At 49.2% G+C, this 21,592-nt stretch overlaps 1 protein-coding gene across 6 annotated transcripts in view; it reads left to right on the forward strand.

Moving 5' to 3' along the window:
- The window catches only part of MTOR (mechanistic target of rapamycin kinase), a 124,292-nt gene that overhangs the window by 84,313 nt on the left and 18,387 nt on the right, over nt 1–21,592 (forward strand). For 5 of the 6 annotated variants that reach the window (XR_004681791.1, XM_035019805.1, XM_035019803.1 and 2 more), the window contains 9 exons: nt 6,087–6,187; nt 8,007–8,122; nt 9,322–9,399; nt 9,608–9,715; nt 13,162–13,287; nt 13,385–13,516; nt 17,086–17,201; nt 18,163–18,280; nt 20,706–20,957. Coding sequence is in view for 5 of the 6 variants with exons in the window: in XM_035019805.1 (XP_034875696.1) it covers nt 6,087–6,187; nt 8,007–8,122; nt 9,322–9,399; nt 9,608–9,715; nt 13,162–13,287; nt 13,385–13,516; nt 17,086–17,201; nt 18,163–18,280; nt 20,706–20,957 (1,147 nt within the window). In the remaining variant the exon portion in view is untranslated. The remainder of the gene's footprint in view (nt 1–6,086; nt 6,188–8,006; nt 8,123–9,321; nt 9,400–9,607; nt 9,716–13,161; nt 13,288–13,384; nt 13,517–17,085; nt 17,202–18,162; nt 18,281–20,705; nt 20,958–21,592) is intronic. The other variant, XM_035019806.1, reaches the window with a different exon arrangement.

A 21,592-nucleotide genomic window follows, 5' to 3' on the forward strand; every position in this document is an offset into this window, starting at 1 on the left:
TGGAAAAGAAGAACAAATCACTCCCCTCTCCAGATGCTTCATCTTTACAGAATGCCTACGACATACCCAGCACTCTACAAGGCTCCAGAGATTAAAAAGACAAGAAAAAAAGGCCTTCCTCCATCGTGAGGCTCATGAGACAAGCACATTGCAGATAGTTATTCAGGCTAGACAGTACAGTGACAATGGTCTGAGCAGACAACTTTGAAAGGCCACCAGAGGGAGCGGGATGGCCTTGCCATTCTCCCTGGAGGAAGGACTAAGGCTGGGGGACAGCTGAAGGAGATGGGGATGGGGTCCCCCAGGTAGAAGCAACGGTAATGCTTAGCTGAGAACACTTGCCGAGGTCTTGGTCTGGGGAGTTTTGGGGGGGCATTGAAGGAAAAGTGGCCCCTATTGTGTTTGCCAGCATCTAGTGCAGTTTTTAAAATAGTTGAAACGAAGTGCCATAGTACCGTGGTGAAATATTTTACAGTTTCAAATAGTTAACATGCCATACCGCCTGCCCGTGAGTAGATTATCCAGACTTTCTCTGAGACATGAGACCAAAGGTCCCGCTGTTTATCCATTCAGACAGTAATTACTGAGCACTTATTCATGGCCAGTACCTGCACCAGGCCCCAAGGACACAGCAGGGAACAAGACGGACACCACCTCTGCCTTCCCAGAGCTTATAGGCCAGACAGCTGGGCTGCTGTGATACAGAGTGAATACAGTTAAAAAGAGGAAGCAGAGGGGGCTGTGGAAAATACGAAGGGGCCCTAATCCAGGTTTAGAAGATTTCCAGGAGAAAGTGATACCTAACTTGAAATGGGTGCAGTGAGAAGGAGTGAGCACAGTTGTTCAGCGTTTGGAAGGCTCAGTGTGGCTTGGAGGGTCAGGTGTGATGTGGAAAGGTAGAAGGTGAGGCAGGAGAGGTAGCTAGGGCCCAGATGGTGTGGGGCTTATACTCCCAAGTGAGGAGTTGGGGCTACTGACAGGCCACCCAAGGACTTGGAGGGCCGTGGTTGGCAGGTTTGCATTATACACAAAACCCTTTTGGGAGCAAAGTCAGAGAGTGGATTGAAGGGAGACCAGAGAAGGGACGGCATGACCACATGAGAGGCCGCCCAAGGGGAGAGGGTGGTGGAGAGGGAAGGGGTGGAGAGAAGGGGCTGGATCCCAAGCTGTTTAGGAGGTGGTGTTGACAGGATTTAGAGGCTTATTAGAGGTGGAAGTGAGAGCGGAAGGAATTACAGTTTTAGTTTTCAGAATAAAGCAAGGCTGGAACCATCAACCTAAAGTCTAAGGTTCCCCTGAAAGCAGGCCTCCGAGGAGCCATCTGGGGGAGGGAGAATTCCACAGGCCTGCGCCCTCCCATTTGGATCTGCGTTCGGGGCCTATTTTTAAAGATTTTATTTATTTATTTGGCAGAGAGAGACCCAGTGAGAGAAGGAACACAAGCAGGGGGAGTGGGAGAGGGAGAAGCAGGCTCCCCGCCGAGCAGGGAGCCTGATGCGGGGCTTGATCCTAGGACCCTGGGGTCATGACCTGAGCCGAAGGCAGACACTTAACGACTGAGCCACCCAGGCGCCCCTTAATCTACATTCTTGTATTCATTTTTTTATTTTTAAAGCATTATTTTTTAGAAAAGGTAATGTGCACATGGCACAAAATTCACTAGTACAAAACGGTGTCAGAACTATGCAAACCAAGTCTTCTCCTTGTCCCCCAACCCCCCAGCCACTGAGACCGGGTCTCCGTGTAGACTTCGCGCGATGGTCTGTGCACCCGTATACATTATGATGGTGAACTCTGTACACCGTTTGCACCGTATTTTCTCACTGAGCATGTGCAGGCCACCCTTCACATCACTGCCTACAGGTGCTGCCTCCCTTTCTGAAGGGCCGCATAATGTTCCATTGGATTAGCCAACCTCAGGCTACCTAAATAGGCAACTTTAGATTTGTTTTGAAATTCTATACCTTGGACAGTTATTATTGGGGGGAAAAAAATCAAAGGAAGTCTTCTAAAAAGAACGTTCTCCCACTACACATTTTTTCTGTACCTAATTATAGATATTCTTTGGTAAATGATTGCTATTTTTATTTCTTAATATAAAGTCGTTACTGTATTCCTAAGATAGAAGATGTAATTGTACTGCATGAAAATTTAATGTCAACGATTTTAGCTTTAGGCATTGGATCACATATATACAAATAATAGTGTAAAATTACTTGAAATTGGCTTGTCTGGCTTAACCATTATTAGGGAGAGTCAAGTGCCATTGTTTATTTCTGTAATTAGCATTCCATACTCCTTCACCTCCATGGAGAAGGATATCCTATCAAATCTACCTCATTAGTTTGTACAATTAAGGTTTTTGAGTTTTGTTTTTGTTTTTTGACGTCCAACAGGTATCTAAAACTGTACTGTAGCCACTAGCCAAGTGTAGCTATTTAGAATTAAGTAAAACTAATAATTCAAGTCACACTAGCCACATTTCAAGGACTCAGTAGCCACATGTGGCTAGCAGCTACCACTTTGGATAGTCCAGATACAGAACATTTTCATCACTCTCAAAACTTCTCTTGGACAGCACTAATCTAAAGCAAAAGAGTAGTGGGTCGAGAATTAGCCACATTATTTCAAAAACAATTTTTTTCCATTTTCAGATCGGTTATCATGCAACCATGTTATTAAGAGAAAGATAAAAAAAAAAAACAAGGTGTAAACATTCTTAAAATTCAACTCTAACCAATTCCTAAAATGTTTTAGTGTCTCCCTTGTTGCCCTTGGGTTTACATGTAAGTGTTACAGCCTACATCCAAGCCTTATTGTGACTCCAGCCCATTTCTCAGTGAACTTTACCTCACAATCCGAACTCGGGCCAAACTTCAATCTTGTCCAAACCCCACAGAATTTGTCTGCGTCTGTTCATTCGCTTTCCGGAAGTGCCCGCCTCCTCCTCTGCTCCTTTTTCCACTTTTGGACACTCTCCCCACCTTTCAGAGTCCACCTGTACCGTTGCTTCCTCCTTGAGGCCTCTCCCAGGCCCTCCCTCACTTCAAGAATTAGAGACAAGCACTTCCTTCCACGGGTTACATAGGGATAGCTTGGGTGTACTGAAGAGACTTTTGATGTGACTGTCTAATCCCCTGTGACACTCAGGGGAGTTGACTCTGTGAAGTTGACACAGCCTGTCCGAGGGGTCCCAAGAGCAAGTGATCTGGGTCTCCTGCCATGGCAGGACTCGGCCCCCTCTACCTCTGCTCTCTTGGATTAATTCCAGTTTCATAATTACCTACAAAGTGTAAGTGGCTGGTGATGCTGACCAGGGGCTTTAGAAATGCAGCAGACTGAAAGAGATTTTAAAAAAGAGATGAAAGAAACAGAATTCTTTTCCTGATCGTCTGCAGGATTCTTATATGGTTTGTTCGGTCAGTTCTCTTGAGTGTGCAATTTTTTTAAATGGCTTTCACTTTAAGTATATATCCGGAACATGCCTGACTGAGGCCGGTTTTCAGCAGAGGTGGCATCCGCAGTGATCAGGGGTTACCAGTGAGCTGAGAATGTACCCCGTTCCCCAAGAAGCTAACTACAAGAGCTATCCGCCCCCCCCGCCCCCCCGCCCCATGGCACACACAGCCACACCTGCTGCCATGGTGAATGTAAGTCAGCCCCCTCCCCACACTGCTCCGTAACACGGCCTCTGGGTCCTGGAGAACAGACTGCTCAGGAGCAAGAACACAGGCAGCCAACCACTTAAGTGTTCCACAGGAAAGAATGTTCTCTGAGCTTCTTGCTGCTGTACTAGGTGGGAAAGTCAGAGTCTTGGAGGGCGGGCCTTCTACCCAGTGTTCCCTGGTGTGCTGTGAGAGGTCTCAGATAACAGAGCCTTGGGGCGCCTGGGTGGCTCAGTCGGTTAAGTGGCTCCTTTGGCTCAGGTCATGATCCCGGAGTCCTGGGATCGAGCCCCATGTCGGGCTCCTTCCTCAGCGGGGAACCTGCTTCTCCCTCTCCCTCTGCCTGCCGCTCCCCCTGCTTGTGCTCTCCCTCTCTCTATCTCTGTCAAATAAATAAATAAAATCTTAAAAAAAAAAAAAAAAGAAAAAGAAAACAGAGCCTAGTGTTTGCCCCACAAATAGTCTCATATTTTTTTATTTATTTGATTTGGTTTTCCCCCTGCCTTTGAGAGTTAGGACTCAGTATATTCTGTGTTCTTACTGGAAACGAGTGCTTATGGGAAAGGAACCCGCCTCTGTGTGTCCTGGCAGCTCTCGCCATAGCCGTGGCCTGAAGGCGGTGCCCGTTGTCTCCTGTCAGGGGACCGCGTTTCCAGAGTGCTGCTCCTCTCCTGCTCCCTGTTTTGTCGTTTGAGGTCACAGGTTGTGGCGTTTCATACTGAACTCTCCCTGCCTCTAGATGAAAAGCAAAGTCAAATCCCCAGACCCATGGCCCAGAACTGGATGGTCCTCACAGAAGACTAGAGGATGCTGAGTTGCCTGTGGCCACCAGCTATCCACATTTGAAATCTAGGGTTGGAAGGACCATTCGGTGATCAGGTAGCTTTCTCCCCTACGTCCGGGAGGAACCCCAGCAAAAATCGGCTGCTGAGCCAGTGGTTCTCATACTGTGGCCCCCGGGCCACGGTAGCAGCATCACCAAGAAATTTGTTAGACACGTACATTCTTAAACCCACTGCAGACCTCCTGAGTCAGAAACTCAAGGGGTGGCACCCAGCAATCCATCTGAAGGAGCCTCCAGGGGATTGTGATGCACGGGCAGTGTGAGAACCGCTGTTCTTAGGTCAGCCCTCCCAGGGCCAGTAGTGGAAGGTTTCTGGGTGTGGATGGCAGGAAGCCAACATCCCACTTCATCCTGCTTCCGTCACTGAGCTTCAGTAAGAGCATAGGGCATGAAGGCTGCCCACTTCCTCTTCCTCTTTTTGATCTGAGCTGTGTATTGAACTAGAATGTTATGTCCCTGGCTCTCTTGATCATGCGCCAGAGAGACGGTGAGGGTAATGACCGCCTTTGACACGATGCTGGATCACGGCCCCCAAGCAGTCGTCCTAGATGTGGTCGCCAGCCCACTTCTCGGTGAGCTCCGCCTAGAGCCCTTCAGCACCGCCCAACTTCGGCATCTTTGTCACATGCGGTGCAGCTCACGTCCCTCACGGCTTCTGAGCTGGGCCACTTGGAACTTGGACCTTTTCTCTTGACTCCACTGCCGAGACCAAGTTAAAACATCCTTTAGAAAAAAAAAAAAAATTCCTGCAACATCTCTTTCAGAAAGCAGGGAAGATTAGAGCCTCCTAGCTGAGTCTCAAAGCTCACAGGAAAACAGGCTCCTGTTCACCCACTAGCAAGGTCTCATCTCCTTTCATTCAGAAGGGGAACATGGGAAGGCAACAGCATCAACAGTCAACGGGACATCTTTCTTGAGAGGCTGTCCACGCTGTCTGTGTATTGAAGTCTGGGGAGCACCGTTCAGATCTCAGTTTTCCTAGTCCTGACCCACACTCATGGTAGTTTTGCAAAATCTAAGAGTGAGCATCTGGATTTCTGGGGGTGTGACCACGGTAGAGCCTTCTTTCTTCTGTGCTGGCTGATTTCATTTGAGTCTCGTCCCAGACTGCAGCCGTTCGTATCACACTTGTAAGAGCCTGTTCTCCCTGCAGCTTTGAGCCCAAAATGAATGTGTCCAGATGTGTCTCTTCAGGTTGCTTTCTCTGTAGGCCTGCTTGGGGGACAGAGCCCGCAGTTCCTTGGCATAGGACAGAAGCTATTAATATTTATGAAGAGGGCCAGATGTTCAGGACATTTCAGATCACATAGAGTTAGGCACAGTCCCTGTCTTTGATAAAGTCACTCGCAGACAAATTGTGAGCCACCAGGCCATAGAAACAACAAATAACCGACCACTTCTCCTGTATCTTAGGACCCAGTCAAAAATGCTTTTTATTTAAAGGTTCCCAGTTCCAGGCAGGCCCCTGTCATCCAGTCTCTGTGTAGCCCCAGCTTAAGCAAAGGGACTAGAGAGGAAGATGAGCAGGTTATGGAGGTGATTTCACTTAACCCAACTGTATGGTTCTTCTCCTTCAGGGGGCAGCTCCACCAGCAGTGCTGTGAAAAGTGGACCCTGGTTAATGATGAGACCCAAGCCAAGATGGCCCGCATGGCTGCCGCAGCTGCATGGGGTTTAGGTGAGGCTTCCCTCGCAGGCACCCCGGTCAAGGTAGGGAGAGGGAGGCGGGGGGCTCGCATTCGAAAAGGAAGGTACTGTGGCTCCGGGTAGAGACGTCAGGTCCACAAAAGTGTCCAGAAATCTGTATCCACAGGTACTTGTCCCACTTCTCCCTTCTACCTGATGACCACAAGTAACTTGTTAGACTCAGGTAAAAATGGCCCTTCCTGGGGAAGCCAAGGAAACTGGTGAGCAAGCATCAAAATCAAGATATTTAGTGAGGTTTGTTTGGTATTGTTTATGTTAAACAAGTTACTGGTTCAAAATTTTTCTCTCATATAAATAAAATCTAGAAGTAGAAATTTCCAACTTGGTGTCCTGGTTCCACTGTCATTAGCCTCTCTCCATATTTTCTGCTTTGCATGAGGCCTCCATCTTTGAGTCTACCTCATAATCCGGTATGGCTGCTGGAGCTCCACCCATCATGTCTGTACCCCTAGCAGAAATAGAGAGGACAACTTTCTGTCCCCTTTTATTTCTTAACTGTTATTCTAGAACTTTACTAAAACAAAAAAGCGAAGAGAATAGTGTAATGAATCCCCATATGCCCTCACCTTCTCCAACAGTTATAAAAATTTTGACAGTTTTGTATTTTCTGTTCTCCTTGCTGCCCAACGCTCACCCCCTTACTCCGACTCCCTGAGTATTTTAAGGGAGAGATTTCCTTTTAGTCCCCACAGACACGTGTAGATTTCTGACACCAAGCCCCAGCTGGGAGAGGATTACTGTCTATTCCAGAGATGTTCTCAGTAAGAGGGGAAAGAATCCATAGGCTGTCCCAAGTGAAAAGCTTCACCTATGGAGTCCAGAAGAAGGTTACATAACCTTCTACCTCCATTCCATCCCTCTTGAGTCACAGAGCTTATATCCTTGCCATTCATGAGCTCTTGGCTGGATCCAGAACATTTTTCAAAAACAAATTGCTTCCTGAGGAGTCATCGTTTGCCATTTGCTTTTGCCCAGAGGCATAGAGAATGAATGAGCCGATGGTCTGGAGTGAAAGGCAGGAAAATGCCTTGTAAAATCAGCTGCCCTGCAGTTTGCAGCTAATGAGGCTGCTATCTTTTCTGCAGATGGCCTTGGAAATGTTGGCATGTGATACATGCCCGCCCCATCAGGGGAAGTGAATATCTCTTCTCAGATGCAGCCATTTCCCTCGTCTGCCCTGACACAGAGACTACCATGCTAGGACCTAGCCCATCTTTCTGTTACAACAGAGCCTCTTTAATATTTATCTCCTCCCTCCTGAGGCACAGGTACTGCCAGAGACGGGCAAACTATTTGTCTAATCCTGCCCCGTGTCTGGGTAATGACCACTTTCAATTGTTTAGGGGAAAATGTAATTTCCAACGTACCATTGAACTGTGAGCTGCTTTGCTAGTAGGGAAGAAAGCCATTCCATCTCACCTAGGGAAACTGGAGAGAGTTCTCTGGGTTAATGAGGTGCTACATTAAAGCCTCTTGACTTGTAGGCTTTGCACTCACTCTGTTTCTCCCATCGATCACAGAACTCCCTGGGGCAGCAATGGAGTCCTGTGTTTGGAAGACAGATGTGGCTTTGTTTGTTAAATTGGCTCACTCAACCCCATAGAGTGTACAGAGTCTCCGTGGGGTTTTGATACATCAGGCATAAGTTTGTCTTGTTTGAACCCCAAGCTAAATGCAAGTAACAATGACAAGGCCTATTTGAGCTGCTACCCTAGCCCAGTAAGCTGACCCCCCCCCCATGCTTTTCTGTGTGTGTGTGTGTGTGTGTGTGTGTGTGTGTGTGTGTGTAGGTCAGTGGGACAGCATGGAGGAGTACACCTGTATGATCCCTCGGGACACCCACGATGGGGCATTTTACAGAGCTGTGCTGGCGCTGCATCAGGACCTCTTCTCCTTGGCGCAACAGGTAAAAACTTACATGGACTCAGACCATCTAGCAAAGAAAAGATAGTAATGTGTGCCCTGTCAGTTCCTAGGCACGCAATGCCTGCAGAAAGGGACTAATGTACTTCCGCTCTGGTGTTTGGCACTGTGAGCTGACGGGAATCTAGGCTTTGGAGCAGAATACTCAGAAGAAGACTGCCAGCACATCGGCCAGGGCCACTTTCTGCTCTGAGAGGAACCAAGGTGTTGGGGAAGTTACCATTTACATTGCTCTGCAGTGAACTTCTCGGGTCATCATTGCATGCTTTGATCACTTTGCTAGCATTCCTCATAGTAGAGAGAAACCGTCTTGTCTCACCCGAGGAGGATGGGGACAGCAGCAGTACCCCCTGCAGCGGGGATCAGTCACGAGCCCCTTCTGGCAGGAGTGTCACACAGGGATGACCTTCCGGGAAAGCTAGCATCAGATTTGAAAAATCCCATGCTGGCCTGCAGAATAAAAGAATGAAGTAATCACATCCTGACAGGCACTGGACTGTCTTGGATGGGGTGCTGGGTTAAGTGACCTGAGCACCTAAGGGATGGGGACACCGTCCTCAGTCTCAAACATTCGAGAAAGAAAAGCTCCACGTGCAGGGTGTTTGGTTGATGAAACGGAAGACTCAAGCCACAGTCCCGCGGCCATCCTCCAAGCTGGGATTTACAGGACCAGAACTGAGGCACAGAAGCCCCCGTGACATGGGCAGGTTTGGGCGTTCCTCTGCCAGAGTGGAGGCGCTCCCTCATGAGGACAAGATGGCTTAGAAGCCAGTGACGACCACATGGGGCTACTGAGAGTGTGCACAGTTTAGGCTCACAAGTGTGTCCAGCAAGGAGAAGATGAAAGAGAGCAGGTCCACAGGCTGTCCTCTGGAGACGCAAGAGCACAGTGCTTCCGTCTCTAAGCCTGCATGTTCCCTCCCTAGTTCCCCGGGATTCAGGATGGTAAGCTTGCAGTTGCTATACGTTCTTTCTCTTCTGAGAAGTCGGATAACGTTCTTCTTTAGCTTTACAGATCTGGTAAAAGGTTTCTTCCCTTCTTCAGTGAACTTTTTTCTTCACCCTAGAATTTAAGTGAAATGAATAAACTCCAGCTAGCTGACAAGCCTGAAAAAAAAACAGCACCGCCCCTGGCCCCCAAGCCCACAGCTCAGTTCTGTGGTTCTCCTGTCTCTCCTCTAGTGCATCGACAAAGCCAGAGACCTGCTGGATGCTGAGTTAACCGCTATGGCAGGAGAGAGCTACAGTCGGGCATATGGGGTGAGTGTGAAATATTCTGCACAGGGTCGTTTCAGAGGCTCACTTCAGTTCTTTTTTCAGCGTGGCCGAGTGAGGACTCCCAGGCTGCTGGGAACGTGCCTGTGTATTCTCAGCAGATACCCTGTCGCTAGAAGGAAAGATTGAAATGAATCCTGGCTTTCAGATTGTTCATGCAGTATTAAGTGAGAATGTGATTTGCTTCCATCAGGCCATGGTCTCTTGCCACATGCTCTCCGAGCTGGAGGAGGTTATCCAGTACAAACTTGTCCCTGAGCGACGGGAGATCATCCGCCAGATCTGGTGGGAGAGACTGCAGGTGAGGCTGCTAGAAAGCCCCCAGTAGCCCCCCGACCCCACTCTCCCTCCCCTGCTCTTGCCCAGCACATGCTCCCTGCCTCCCCACAGAAGCTGGGGTGGCATTCAAGGCAAAGCACTCAGAGGCTGTGCGGCTCAGCCCTTAGCTGTGAGCGAATGACCAGTTCTCCAGCCTCCTCTGACCCTTCTCTAGGAACACAAGAAAATGTCTTTAGTAAGTGACACTTACAGACAGCCTGTTGAGAATCTTAACCTCAGAATCAGTGGTTCTTAGCTTCAGCTGCCCGATAGGATGACCTGCAGGGATTTTTAAAATCTGGATCCCCAGGCCACTTCCCAGACCAAATAAAACAAAATTTCTGGGGATAGACCCAGGATCAATATCTCTCCAGCCACCCCAGATGCTTCCGGTGTGTGGCCAACACAGAACCACTACTCTAAGTCCACTTACTGGCTGCCTGCATCCAGCTTTTTAAATGGGGCTGCCTAATGTTTCAGCCGACCAACCCTTGCTGTTTACTGTTCCTCCGGTCACAGTCATGCACGGTCTCTCTTCAGACTGCTTTCTACTGAAGTTTCCCTCATGGAGAAACTTCTCCAAGTCCTCCATCAGTGTTTTCATTGTACATTCTGATCATCTGAGCATGAGGCGCGGTCAGTTCCAGATCTGGAAGTCAGCAGTCTTAAGTGTTCTTGGAAAGGACAGTTCTCCCATTCCTTGAGTCGGTAGTAGGGCAAGTTCATTTTCAAAGGAGAGAAAGCCTTTACCACTCCAGAAGCCGCTTGTCCCCCGTGCATCATAATTAGCCTCCTTGGTTTTAGACTGTTCCTCTTGGCCCATCCACACCTATTTCCAAATTCTGTCTCCAGGCAAATCAGGGTCTGTGGTTCCAGGCCCCTCGGTAGGCTGTGACAAAACCTTTTCACTCCAGGCTGCATTCCTGTCTGGGAAGCTCAGGGCACATTCCACTGGCAAGGGAAGAGCATCGGGCAAAGGAGCATGTGTGAATACAGTCGTTTGTGCGTGGCAGTGAGCACATGCGGTTCTTTCATATGTTTTATTAGCAATTATGAAATGCCCAGTGAATGTTTTGATGGAAAATTGTCTATTGGACACCAGAAGAGAATTCCACAAAGCAAGCATTTCCCACCTGACTTGTACACACCCCATTTTTTTTAAGTGCCCATAATGGGGTGAAGAATTTCCAAATCAGAGATCTGATGAGTGTTCTGCCATTCTAACAAGGGAGGCTTTATTCAAATAGAGATCCGGACAGGGGTGGAATAAATGCATCTTGGAGAGGGGAAACCCGTGTTTGATTTTATCATGTCCAAGACACTGTCAGCATCTGAGGCCTTCGTGACTTTCCTACCTTGAGACAAGATGCTTTTTGGCTTAAAGGGGGCCAGATTATTTCAGCCTCTGGAAGAAACTAGCAGATGGTGAGAAGTTTCCAAAACAGTCACTCAATGTACTTTTTCCTATTTTCATAACTTTCCAAATCAGTGTTGTCACACTTAATGGGATGGAAAGATATGGTCCAAGGCCTGAAAATAAAGCATTAAGTTTGTGGTAGAAATTTGGCTCTTGTGGATGGCTTGCTGTCAAAGCACTCAATGAGCTGCCCTTTTGTGGTCAAGTCATTTAAGTTGAAATCCCCTGCCAGAGTCTCCCATGGGGCAGTTTGAGGGGTCAGCCTTACTTGCCTTGGGTTCCTTATTTAGGCTCACAGTGGATCCTGTCATATTTAAAAGCCTGCGACCATTGTTGCTAGATTCTCAGACTCACCTCCATGGAGGATGACTCCTTTGGTTCCATTTGTCTTTCAAATGGACAGATTTGCTGATGGAGTGACCAGCCCTGCTCCCCTAGTGGCTTGTCTCTGAGTCTGACTTCTTACAGCGAAGGTGGAAGAGGAGGGGCCACTTACCCTCAGAAGTTTTTGATATAAAATTAGCCTATCCCTTTTGATAACAATGAATTCACTCTTTTTTAATTAAAAGGAATTTATGTGTGTGAGTGAATGAGGCACTTTTCCTTCTACATGCAGTTTTTGATCTGAGACCAATGAAAATGAAGCAGAAAGAATCTAGGCAAGTCTTCGTGCAGGTTTAGGCATTAATAACTTCAGGACTGACGATGCCACCGCTTACAAGCAGCAGCATCTGAGAATTTATTTAAACTTCTTTTAGGGGCACCTGGGTGGCTCAGTCATTGAGCGTCTGCCTTCGGCTCGGGTCATGATCCCAGGGTCCTGGGATCGAGCCCCCCATTGGGCTCCCTGCTCCGCAGGAAGCCTGATTCTCTCCCACCCCCCCTGCTTGTGTTCCCTCTCTCACTGTGTCTGTCTCTGTCAAATAAATAAATCTTTTAAAAAAATAAATAAAAATAAACTTCTTTTATACTTAATTCATCTTTCAAATTTTGAATGATATATTTTTTTAAAGACTTTATTTTTTTATTTATTTATTTTTTAAAGATTTTATTTATTTATTTGACAGAGAGAGAGCACAAGTAGGCAGAGTGGTAGACAGAGGGAGAAGGAGAAGCAGGCTCCCCACCGAGCAGGGAGCCCGATGCGGGGCTCGATCCCAGGACCCGGGGATCATGACCTGAGCTGAAGGCAGAACCTTAACGACTGAGCCACCCAGGTGCCCCAAGACTTTATTTTTAAGTAATCTCTACATCCAACTGGGGGCTCGAACTCACATTCTTGGATCAAGAGTCACATGCCCTACCGACTGAATCAGCCAGGCTCCCCTGTATGATACATTTGAAGTTGGATTTGTCAGTGATTGTCTTCTTCAGCCAGAGAAGCTGAAGCAAAAAAATCAAAGTTAAAAATGCACTATTGGGGCGCCTGGGTGGCTCAGTCAGTTAAGCGTCTGCTTTCGGCTCAGGTCACGATCCCGGAGTTCCAGGATCAAGCCCCATATCTGGCTCCCTGCTCAACGAGGAGTCTGTCTCTCCCTCTGCCTCTCACCCCACTGGTGCTCCTCTCTCTTTCTCACTCTCTCTCTCTCTCCCTCTCTCTCAAATAAATAAATACAATCCGTTATGAAAAAAGAAGACTGGCTTTAAAAAAAAAAAAATGCATTTACAATCCAGAAAAGAAATTTCAGTAGTTTAATTCATGTCGCCCTCATCATAGCCCTATGAAGTTGGTACTATCTTTACTCCCGTTTTAGTGGTTAAGTAACGTGTGCGGTGTCCCACAGATGGGAAGCTGCAGGGCCAGGACTCAAGGACCAGAGCCTATACTCTCCTGATCCTCAGATTTTGAGAGGTTCCTAAGAAGTGTGTTTCTTCACAGTACCCTTCACTTGAGAAAGTTGAGGTTGTAAAAATGAATGTCTTTGTTGATTCAAGGCAGGTTTTGCTGTTGCTTGTTGGGGATTAAAGCTATAGCGGAGGACATGCCTAATTCTCACTCCTGAATGTTCCAGGGCTGCCAGCGTATTGTGGAGGACTGGCAGAAAATCTTGATGGTGCGGTCACTCGTGGTCAGCCCTCATGAGGACATGAGGACCTGGCTCAAGTATGCCAGTCTCTGTGGGAAGAGTGGCAGGCTGGTGAGTAACCCCCACCATAGGGTGGGGTGGGAGGCTGAGGAGGGAAAGGCGCTCCCAGTCCCATTCTGTTTACCACGCGACCTCTCTTGTTTTTAAGGCCCTTGCTCATAAAACCTTAGTGTTGCTCCTGGGAGTTGATCCATCTCGGCAACTTGACCATCCTCTGCCAACAGTTCACCCTCAAGTGACCTACGCCTACATGAAAAACATGTGGAAGAGTGCTCGCAAGGTCTGTATCCGAATCCATCCAGCAGTAGACCATGTTTCTCCAGAATGCTCACTAACCGGCCTCTCACTGCCTTGGGGCCCAGAAGGAAACAGCCTCCAAACCACCATGTCAGGGAGTCTGCTCCTATTAGGAAACTATTTGGCCTGATTTCAGAAGTGACTCGTATTCGAGGGCCTACACGTGTACCATTGACCAAACTCTTGAGTGTAGTCACAGTTGTATTTATCAGCAGACGGAGTATGCTGGAACATAGAAAGGGCACAATTTCTGGCCTCCTCACCACCCCCCCCCCCCCCCCGCCTCCCAAGAGAAAGTGGGCTTTTCAGTACCCAAAAGGCAGCATATCTGTGAAAACATAGACTGGAAATTTCATAAGACCAGTCGGGTTTTTCAGACTTTTCGTCTCCTTTCCAATCATCAGTTAGGATTCAAAAGCAGCAACACCCAGAGTGTCATGCTGAATCCAGTAGGGAGCGTCTTCTTAGAGCCAGCATAGAATTCCTCTTCCTTTATTTACAGACAGGGTCCTTCCTCAGACAGGGAAATATGTGTGGCTCCTGGTGGGGGTTTTGGTTTTCTTTTTTGAAACGATCTCCCTGAATGATGGTGATGATTAACAAAAAGTTGGCCCTGGAGGCAAAATCAGCCCCTGCTCTGGCTCTTCATCCCCCTTACCAAACAGAGGGAGCGTCCCAGCTCTCCTCCTCTCCCCATCGTGGTCCCCACGTGGGGCCTGCTGGGAAAAAGGAGTGCAGAGCGACCACTGCAGCCGAGGCTGTGGAAGGCACACTTAAGGAAATCTGGGACCGTGTCTGGAAATTGACTTCTTTTTGGGTGGTTGACTGTGACTGCGAAAGCCACCCAGAGTGGGATCGGGAGCCCTGCACCCCAGCGCTGGGTCTTCGACGGGGTTTGCGTCAATAGGATCAGCCTGAGCTCCATTCTCTACGTGTGTTATTTGGGGGTTTTGTTTTCTTTTTGTTGTTTTGGGGGGTTTGGTTTGGTTTTGTTGTAAGTCTCTGCGAACTTCCCGGGCAGGAGCACTCCTGATTCAAAGCCTGACCTTCCTCCAGGCAAATGAGAAAAACAGGAGGTGCTGGATCTGAGTGTAGTCTGGTTTCCTTCCTGTGTACAGCGTCCAAGTGTTTGAACGTTGTGCCAAAGGGAGGCAGCAGGAGCCTCTTGGCTAATGTCTCAACCAGGGAGTGACTTCTTTCAACATATGACCACAGCCCAACCTCTCCACACATTATGGCCTCTTCTTAGGAGCCCAGATTCCAATGGAGGCCATGAAACGACAGGCATTAGAAATTTAGAAACCTCTTTCAGGTCAGGTGCTTGAACTTCAAGCCCAGAGCTAGAGATGTTACATCTTTTCAGGAGTCACTTAAAGAGAACCAACTACGTAATAATAATCATGCTACTGAGCAAGTCCCTTTTCCTCTCTGGGCTTTACTTTCCTCCACTACAAATAATTCAGTAAAGTGATTGTATTCTGCCTTGCATAAGGCAGGTGAGAGAGTTTGAGAAAAGCAGAGCCTGCTCTGCAGGAAGGCGTCAGGCAGAAGGTGTTATGTCCCATGTTTTCCTAGACGAGCCACTCTCCAGAATCTAGAGACAGGTGGGTCCTTCTGTGAAATCTCACTAAGCTGAGGACATCGATCTTGCCCACCAGCCAGGAGTAGGACGTGCAGCTGAAACTCTGGGCGCAAGAGAAGCCCCTTCCTCTGAGCAGCCAGTCCTTCATCTGTAAGAGAGAAAGAATCTGTTTTTCCATCCTTGCTTTCTGGAGGTGGAGAAAAGAGGGTATTTTAATAGAACACTTTGAATTCCTTGAAAGTAATGGCCTCCATGCCACAGAATAGAAGGATACAGATTCTCCCATGCTGGATAAATTTACTTAAGACTGAGCTTCAAATCCAAACTACTACGCAGTCCTCCCCGGTTTGGGCAGTTTATTTTTGATTCAGCGCCTGATTGAGTCTCCTGAAAGGAATCTACACTGTGTGTCTGGACTGCCAGCAACACGGAGCGTGCGGGCTCCGAATAGCCCTGGCGTCAGAGCTCCTGCTTCAGCCCTTACATGCTTGACAGACACGCTCGGCACACCGGCTTAGCCATCCCCCATCTCGTGGTTGATCTTTCCAGTGCTGCCTCTCAGTTCTTTGTTTCCTTCTTAGTCAGTTTTAAGTCTGCTCAGTGCAGTTCTCATAGAGGAAAAACTAAAGGAACATTTATCACTTCTCAGGTGCGGACTGCTAATGTCATTCATTTTTTAAAGCCAGGGTGAGTAATGGAACCCCGTGAAGGCAGCTGTCTGAGGGGGACAGGTGTCTTGTTACCTGTCGGAACATCTGTGTGTCTGCCCTGTCCCCATGCGTGGATTAGCTGCCTGATAAATCGTTTGTCATGTCATTCTGGCTCTGGGGGGAGCCCTGTCTGTTGATGCCAATTAATTCCTTCCGTTGAAAGGTATCTGAGGTTGGGCCTGGCCCCCAAGCCAGGGAGTTGTATTTTCCTTCAAGACCATCACTACTGACACATTTCAGTTTCTAAAAAGAAAATGGAAGGAGACCATTCTGACCTTATTTATTGGAAGCGTTGATTTTTTTTTCCCCCGTCTTCTGCAGCAAAGAATGTGTTGCCTCTTTTCCACTCTCTCACATACCGTTTCCCCTCCCCATGTTGGTGGATTTACATCCCACCCTTTTTTCCATTGGAGCTTTTCATGTTTGTATGCTCTGTCTCCACCCGTGAGGCCCTTTAAAAATAGTGTGGATCCCATTAATCAAGATGCTGGTGGGAGTGGACATGTGGGCTTCTACAGATGGCTGGTACCTTATTCCCAGATCTCTGACCCTGCATGTCTGCCCTTCCCTGTTCAGCTCCCTGTTCCTAACCCAAGTGCCTCGGCTCACTTTGTATCAAGTCCTGTGGTGTAAATAGATGGAATGGGTTGAGGGTGCTGTGACGGTTTCACTCCTAAGCCACCCCGTTCACCTAGATGTCTGCTCAGGCAGTGTCTTCCCCCTATTTCCTTGGATGGATGGATGAGGGGCTTCACCCCATCTGTGTGTTCTTATTTGGGTACTGAGGGTTCTGTCGGATTTTTAAAACTATAGTTTGGGCTCTGCTGGAGTGTCCAAGGTACCGTAGAGTTCTAAACAAGTACTAAAGTTTTACGGGCCTGGAACAATCCCCCAGAAGCCTGGCTTCCCCCGGGGCAATATGTTGACAGCGAAGTAAGCAGTTGTTTCACATTTCTTCCTAAGGATTGTTATTTCGGGGTAACCAGGCAAGTAGCTTTTCCGAGGCTTCTCAAAATAGCAGTACAGTTAGCCAAGGAGAGCTGAGACTTGAGTTGGAAAAGTATGAGTCTTCTTGAAAAGCCCAACCATCTCCCAGCGTCTTGCCCTGGCCCCCTGTCCTAGGGGACCCTCGCCCTGTGCTCCAGGGTGCTCTCCTGGGACAGGGGGGTCGGCTCGAGGGCTCATGAGATGAATGGGGGTTTCTGTCCTGCGAGGCCAGGCTGAATGGCAAGCGGCTCCCCCTGCTTTTGTCCGGTACAGATTGATGCCTTCCAGCACATGCAACACTTCGTGCAGACCATGCAGCAGCAGGCCCAGCACGCCATCGCCACCGAGGACCAGCAGCACAAGCAAGAGCTGCACAAGCTCATGGCCCGGTGAGGTGTCCCCGCTGGCCGGGGCCAGCTGTGCTCCAGTCCCCCCAGTGCTAGCAGCCTCTGCGGCATGGCGGGAATGCTCAGAACTCCCTGGGCAGCGAGCTGCTGACACCGCCTTTTGCAGTAGGAACCCCAGGCAGCCATCGAATCGAGCTGCGCCAGAGCCCCTGCTGCTGTTTGCCCAGGATTCAGCCCCAGAGCATCCATGTGCTGTTGTCCTCCCGGTGTCTGGCTTGAGAGTCAGACCCCCTTGTCTGCAAATGCCAGCTCTGCTGCTGCTTCGATGTGCAACTTTAGATGAGTTACTTAACCGCTCTGTGCCTCAGTTTCCTCATCGTATAAAAGGGGGATGATGAGAGCTCCTATTTGTTAGGGCGGTAGAAGGCGGTATGAGGGTTAAATAGAACAAACACATCAACCGTTTAGAGCAGTACCTGGAAGAGACTAGCAATCAGTAAGTATTGGTTGTTAATATTATCATGATAAATATGATCTATTATAAATGACGTATGTCATTATATATGATGCATGATATAATATCATATATTGATATGCATCTATTATTAAAAATGGAGGGGAGAAAGGAGAGATGAGGGGAAGCCGGTAGCAATCAATAGGAAAAGTTACTCAGCAGCCGACACCCTCCCAAAACTGAAGTTGGTGTGGGTAGGTCCATGCAGACCTACCCCGTACCAGGTCCTGGTTGATGTTAGCATTGAAACACAGGTCAAGGAGAAGAAATGATACATTCAAAACGCGGCCCTAACGCCCATTTTTTTCCTTCTGGGTGGTGGAGAATCCTGGTGCTTGAAAAGCCCAGCCTCACGGTGCTTCCTGGGAGCAAGCACAAGCATCAGGGAGGCTTTCCTGCTCCGCGGACAGAATGGGCTGTTCTCCTTGTTGGGCGGGTGGGGAGCTAGCATGCGGGGGTAGCAGCGTGGGCTCGTTGCTCTGTCTCCAGGTGTTTCCTGAAGCTCGGGGAGTGGCAGCTGAACCTGCAGGGCATCAACGAGAGCACCATCCCCAAGGTGCTGCAGTACTGCAGTGCGGCCACAGAGCACGACCGCGGCTGGTACAAGGTAACTCTGGGCTGCGGGCTCCCCGGCGCGCCGCCTGCGGTGGGAGCCCAGCGCCTCAGCCCTGCTGGCCCGCACGCCAGGAGCCAGGCTGCCAGAGGCCCCCTACGAGCTTCATCGTACAGAAAGATTGATAGAGTCTTTTTTTCTTGAGAAACGCTTTATCACACCATTATTGTGTATGTGGCACGGGGGAATGCTTGTTGTCTTACAGACTCGTAGCTGATTGTTTTCCTACGAGCATCTGGACGCACCGTCAGTCTCTGGAACTTTATCTTCCCTCGGGTCATCTGTTCCTTCCCGGCTTCTTCCTGATTTCCATCCCTGCCTGCTCCTCATCTAAGAACTTCACTTTCTCTGTTTTTATTGGAAAGCTCTGGGTAACATCCTGTTATGACATAGGGAACTTTTCAGGAAGATAAACAGAATTAGAAAATGTATCAAAGATGCGGTTGGCTGCTAGAGGAGGGATTTGGGGAAGAACACATCTTTGATGAGAGCACATAGCCTTAGTTTTTAGGTCTTCCCTGAGGGACCTACCTCCTGGGAATAGCTGCTTGGTACAGCAAACGTCATCGATTTCATTTCCAGCATTTCCTCCACTTGCTAATACTTTGTGAATTAATCCCTCTGAGATCAAAACATGTATCTGAAGACACAGAAGCATCTACAGTAAAAATCTTACCCTGATTGAAGCATGCTTCATTCTGATCTGAAAAATGCCCGTTTCGTGATAGCAGCAATAATTACTCTATCTAGGACAGCTTCAGTTCCATCCAGTAAACCCTGGATTAGCTGGAACCTTACCAATTGGAAGTGTCTCTTAACCAGATTACTTTTCTTCACTCAAATTTTAGAAAAGAAACAAATCACGAGGAAAAAAAACTGGTTCCTGGAATTTTAAGTTTTTCTCTGTATGGTTCCTTTTGGGTTTATGCTGTCTTACTGTAGTGGTGTGGTCCTGTGTGTGTGCAGAGACTATTTCTGTCTTGCTCACCACGTCCCCTGGCTCAATGCCTGGCACGGAGTGGGTAAAGAAGAGCTGTTGAATAAATGAAAGGTGTGGGGAAACAGCCTGGGTCATTGCAGAATTGTGCCTCATCAGATAAAGGTCAATTATGATCAACCTACTCTGCTTAGGTAGAAAAATGGACACTTTTATATTAAAGAAAGGTTTTTAGCAAGGGATGCTAAAGGAATTTCCCGATGATCCAGAAAGTATATCCAGCGGAGTATTTAGTGTCCTGCCATCAGTGCAAACTTAGGAGGCCCCAAATCAAAGTGTGCCTCATGCTGTCTGCACAAGACAGTGCTGCACCAGAGGTCACCGCAGCTCGAAACTGCAGAGCATGGATAGTTCCTCCTTTACCAAAAGAAGCACCAAAGCCTTCTCCCAGTGAATGGTCATTGGGCACTGGCTCTCTGACAGGGCACACCCGGGCCGGATGGGAGAGCTGGACAGATGTGCTCCCTTTCCCACTGACCTAGGGCCTGGTTAAGACTTTTTTTTTTTTTTTTTAAGATTTTATTTATTTGACAGAGAGAGACACAGCAAGAGAAGGAACACAAGCAGGGGGAGTGGGAGAGGGAGAAGCAGGCTTCCCGCGGAGCAGGGAGCCCGATGCGGGGCTCGATCCCAGGACCCTGGGATCATGACCTGAGCCGAGGGCAGATGCTTAACAACTGAGCCACCCAGGCGCCGCCTGGTTAAGACTTTTACCATCACTCCCCTACACCTGTGCTCCTATAAATAGTGTTTCATATATGGCTGCCAAAGGAATCCTTAAAATCTAGAATGAAATGGGATCTCCTCGGCCTAATATGTTAGCCTGTCCACAATCTGACCCTGCCCTTTGCCAACCTTCCCCCTCACCGCCCTCCATCACGGACTACGCTCCAGTCGGATCTGTTTCTTTGTTTCTTGTGAACCGCCCTGTGCTGGCCACCCTGCATCTTCGTCCCTGCCCTCCCCAGGCCAGGAAGTCCCTGCTGCTGTGCTCTTACCCCCACCTTGCCCATCAAAGGCTTCCCTTCAGTCCCTACCCCAGAAACCTCCCCTCTACGAAGCCTTCCCTGACCCTGGCTGTCCGTTGTACGTCTCGTTGCCCCCTCACATCTGCCTGTCCTCGGGTTGCTGGGCCCTCCACCAGACCGGAAGGCCCCTGAGACAAGGACCTGGCTTGCTCCTCTTCGGGTGCCCCCCTCCCCCCCAGCCCTCACCACAGTCCTGTTCCAGTAAGGGCACCACAAAATGAAGGAATCAGGCTGAATCTGGTAAAAGGCCCCATTCCTGAGTGTTTCGGTGAAGTTTTGCTCTGCTGGCCACTGAGAAGAAAGGGCAGTCCCAGTGCTCCTCCTCAGCTTTGGCCTCACGCCTCTAAGGCCTTGGCACTCAAGCTTCCTCATCCTCGACTCTCGCCCCACCCAGGCCTGGCACGCGTGGGCAGTGATGAACTTCGAAGCTGTACTGCACTACAAGCATCAGAACCAAGCCCGGGACGAGAAGAAGAAGCTGCGGCACGCCAGCGGGGCCAACATCACCAGCACGACCACGGCCGCCACCACAGCGGCCACGGCCACGGCCACCGCCACCAGCACCGAGGGCAGCAACAGCGAGAGCGAGGCCGAGAGCACCGAGAACAGCCCCACCCCGTCTCCTCTGCAGAAGAAGGTCACTGAGGTACCCTTCCCTTCCTCCCCCAGCGAGGACTGAGCCCGGCACCAGGCGCTCTGAGGAGTGAGATGGTGGGGCCGCTGAGGAACCCGGGCTTCACTCTGAAGGGCCCGAGGAACCTAGACGGTGTGGCTTGTCAGCCAGCATTGTTCAAGACGGTGCTTTTGTGCATGTGTTTGTATTTGAGGCGCTGCTTTGGCCCCCACGCTGAAGACTGAGTTTCTGGTCATTCTTCCCACGGGAATGAGCTCATCCCCTTAAAGCCTGCACCTGTGTGTGTGGGTGGCCGTGCACATCTGCGGGTCCGCTTGAGGACAGAGGCCGGCGGGATCCATCCTCTGCCTTTTCCTCCCCCCACCCCGCCTCCCTCCGGCTGTCCTTCCGGAGTGCTCCAGGTTGGCTAGCAGGCCCAGGGGGCGGCGTGTTCAGTCTCGGCCCCCTCCCCCTGCCACCATTAGCCCAAGGTGATAGCGATTGTGACACAGTTGGCATTTCCTGAGTGCTTGCTGTGTGCCAGGTGCTAATGCAGAGGCTTCTCACGCATTAACTGATTTAACCTCATAACCTCTCTTTGAGGCGGAGGTACTATCGGTATGCTGTGAGGCCCCTTTTACAGATGAGAAAACTAAGGCCAGAGTGTC

This window comes from Mirounga leonina, unplaced genomic scaffold, assembly GCF_011800145.1.
Source record: "Mirounga leonina isolate KUSES-001 unplaced genomic scaffold, KU_Mleo_1.0 Mir_173, whole genome shotgun sequence".
Classification (NCBI taxonomy): Eukaryota; Metazoa; Chordata; class Mammalia; order Carnivora; family Phocidae; genus Mirounga; species Mirounga leonina.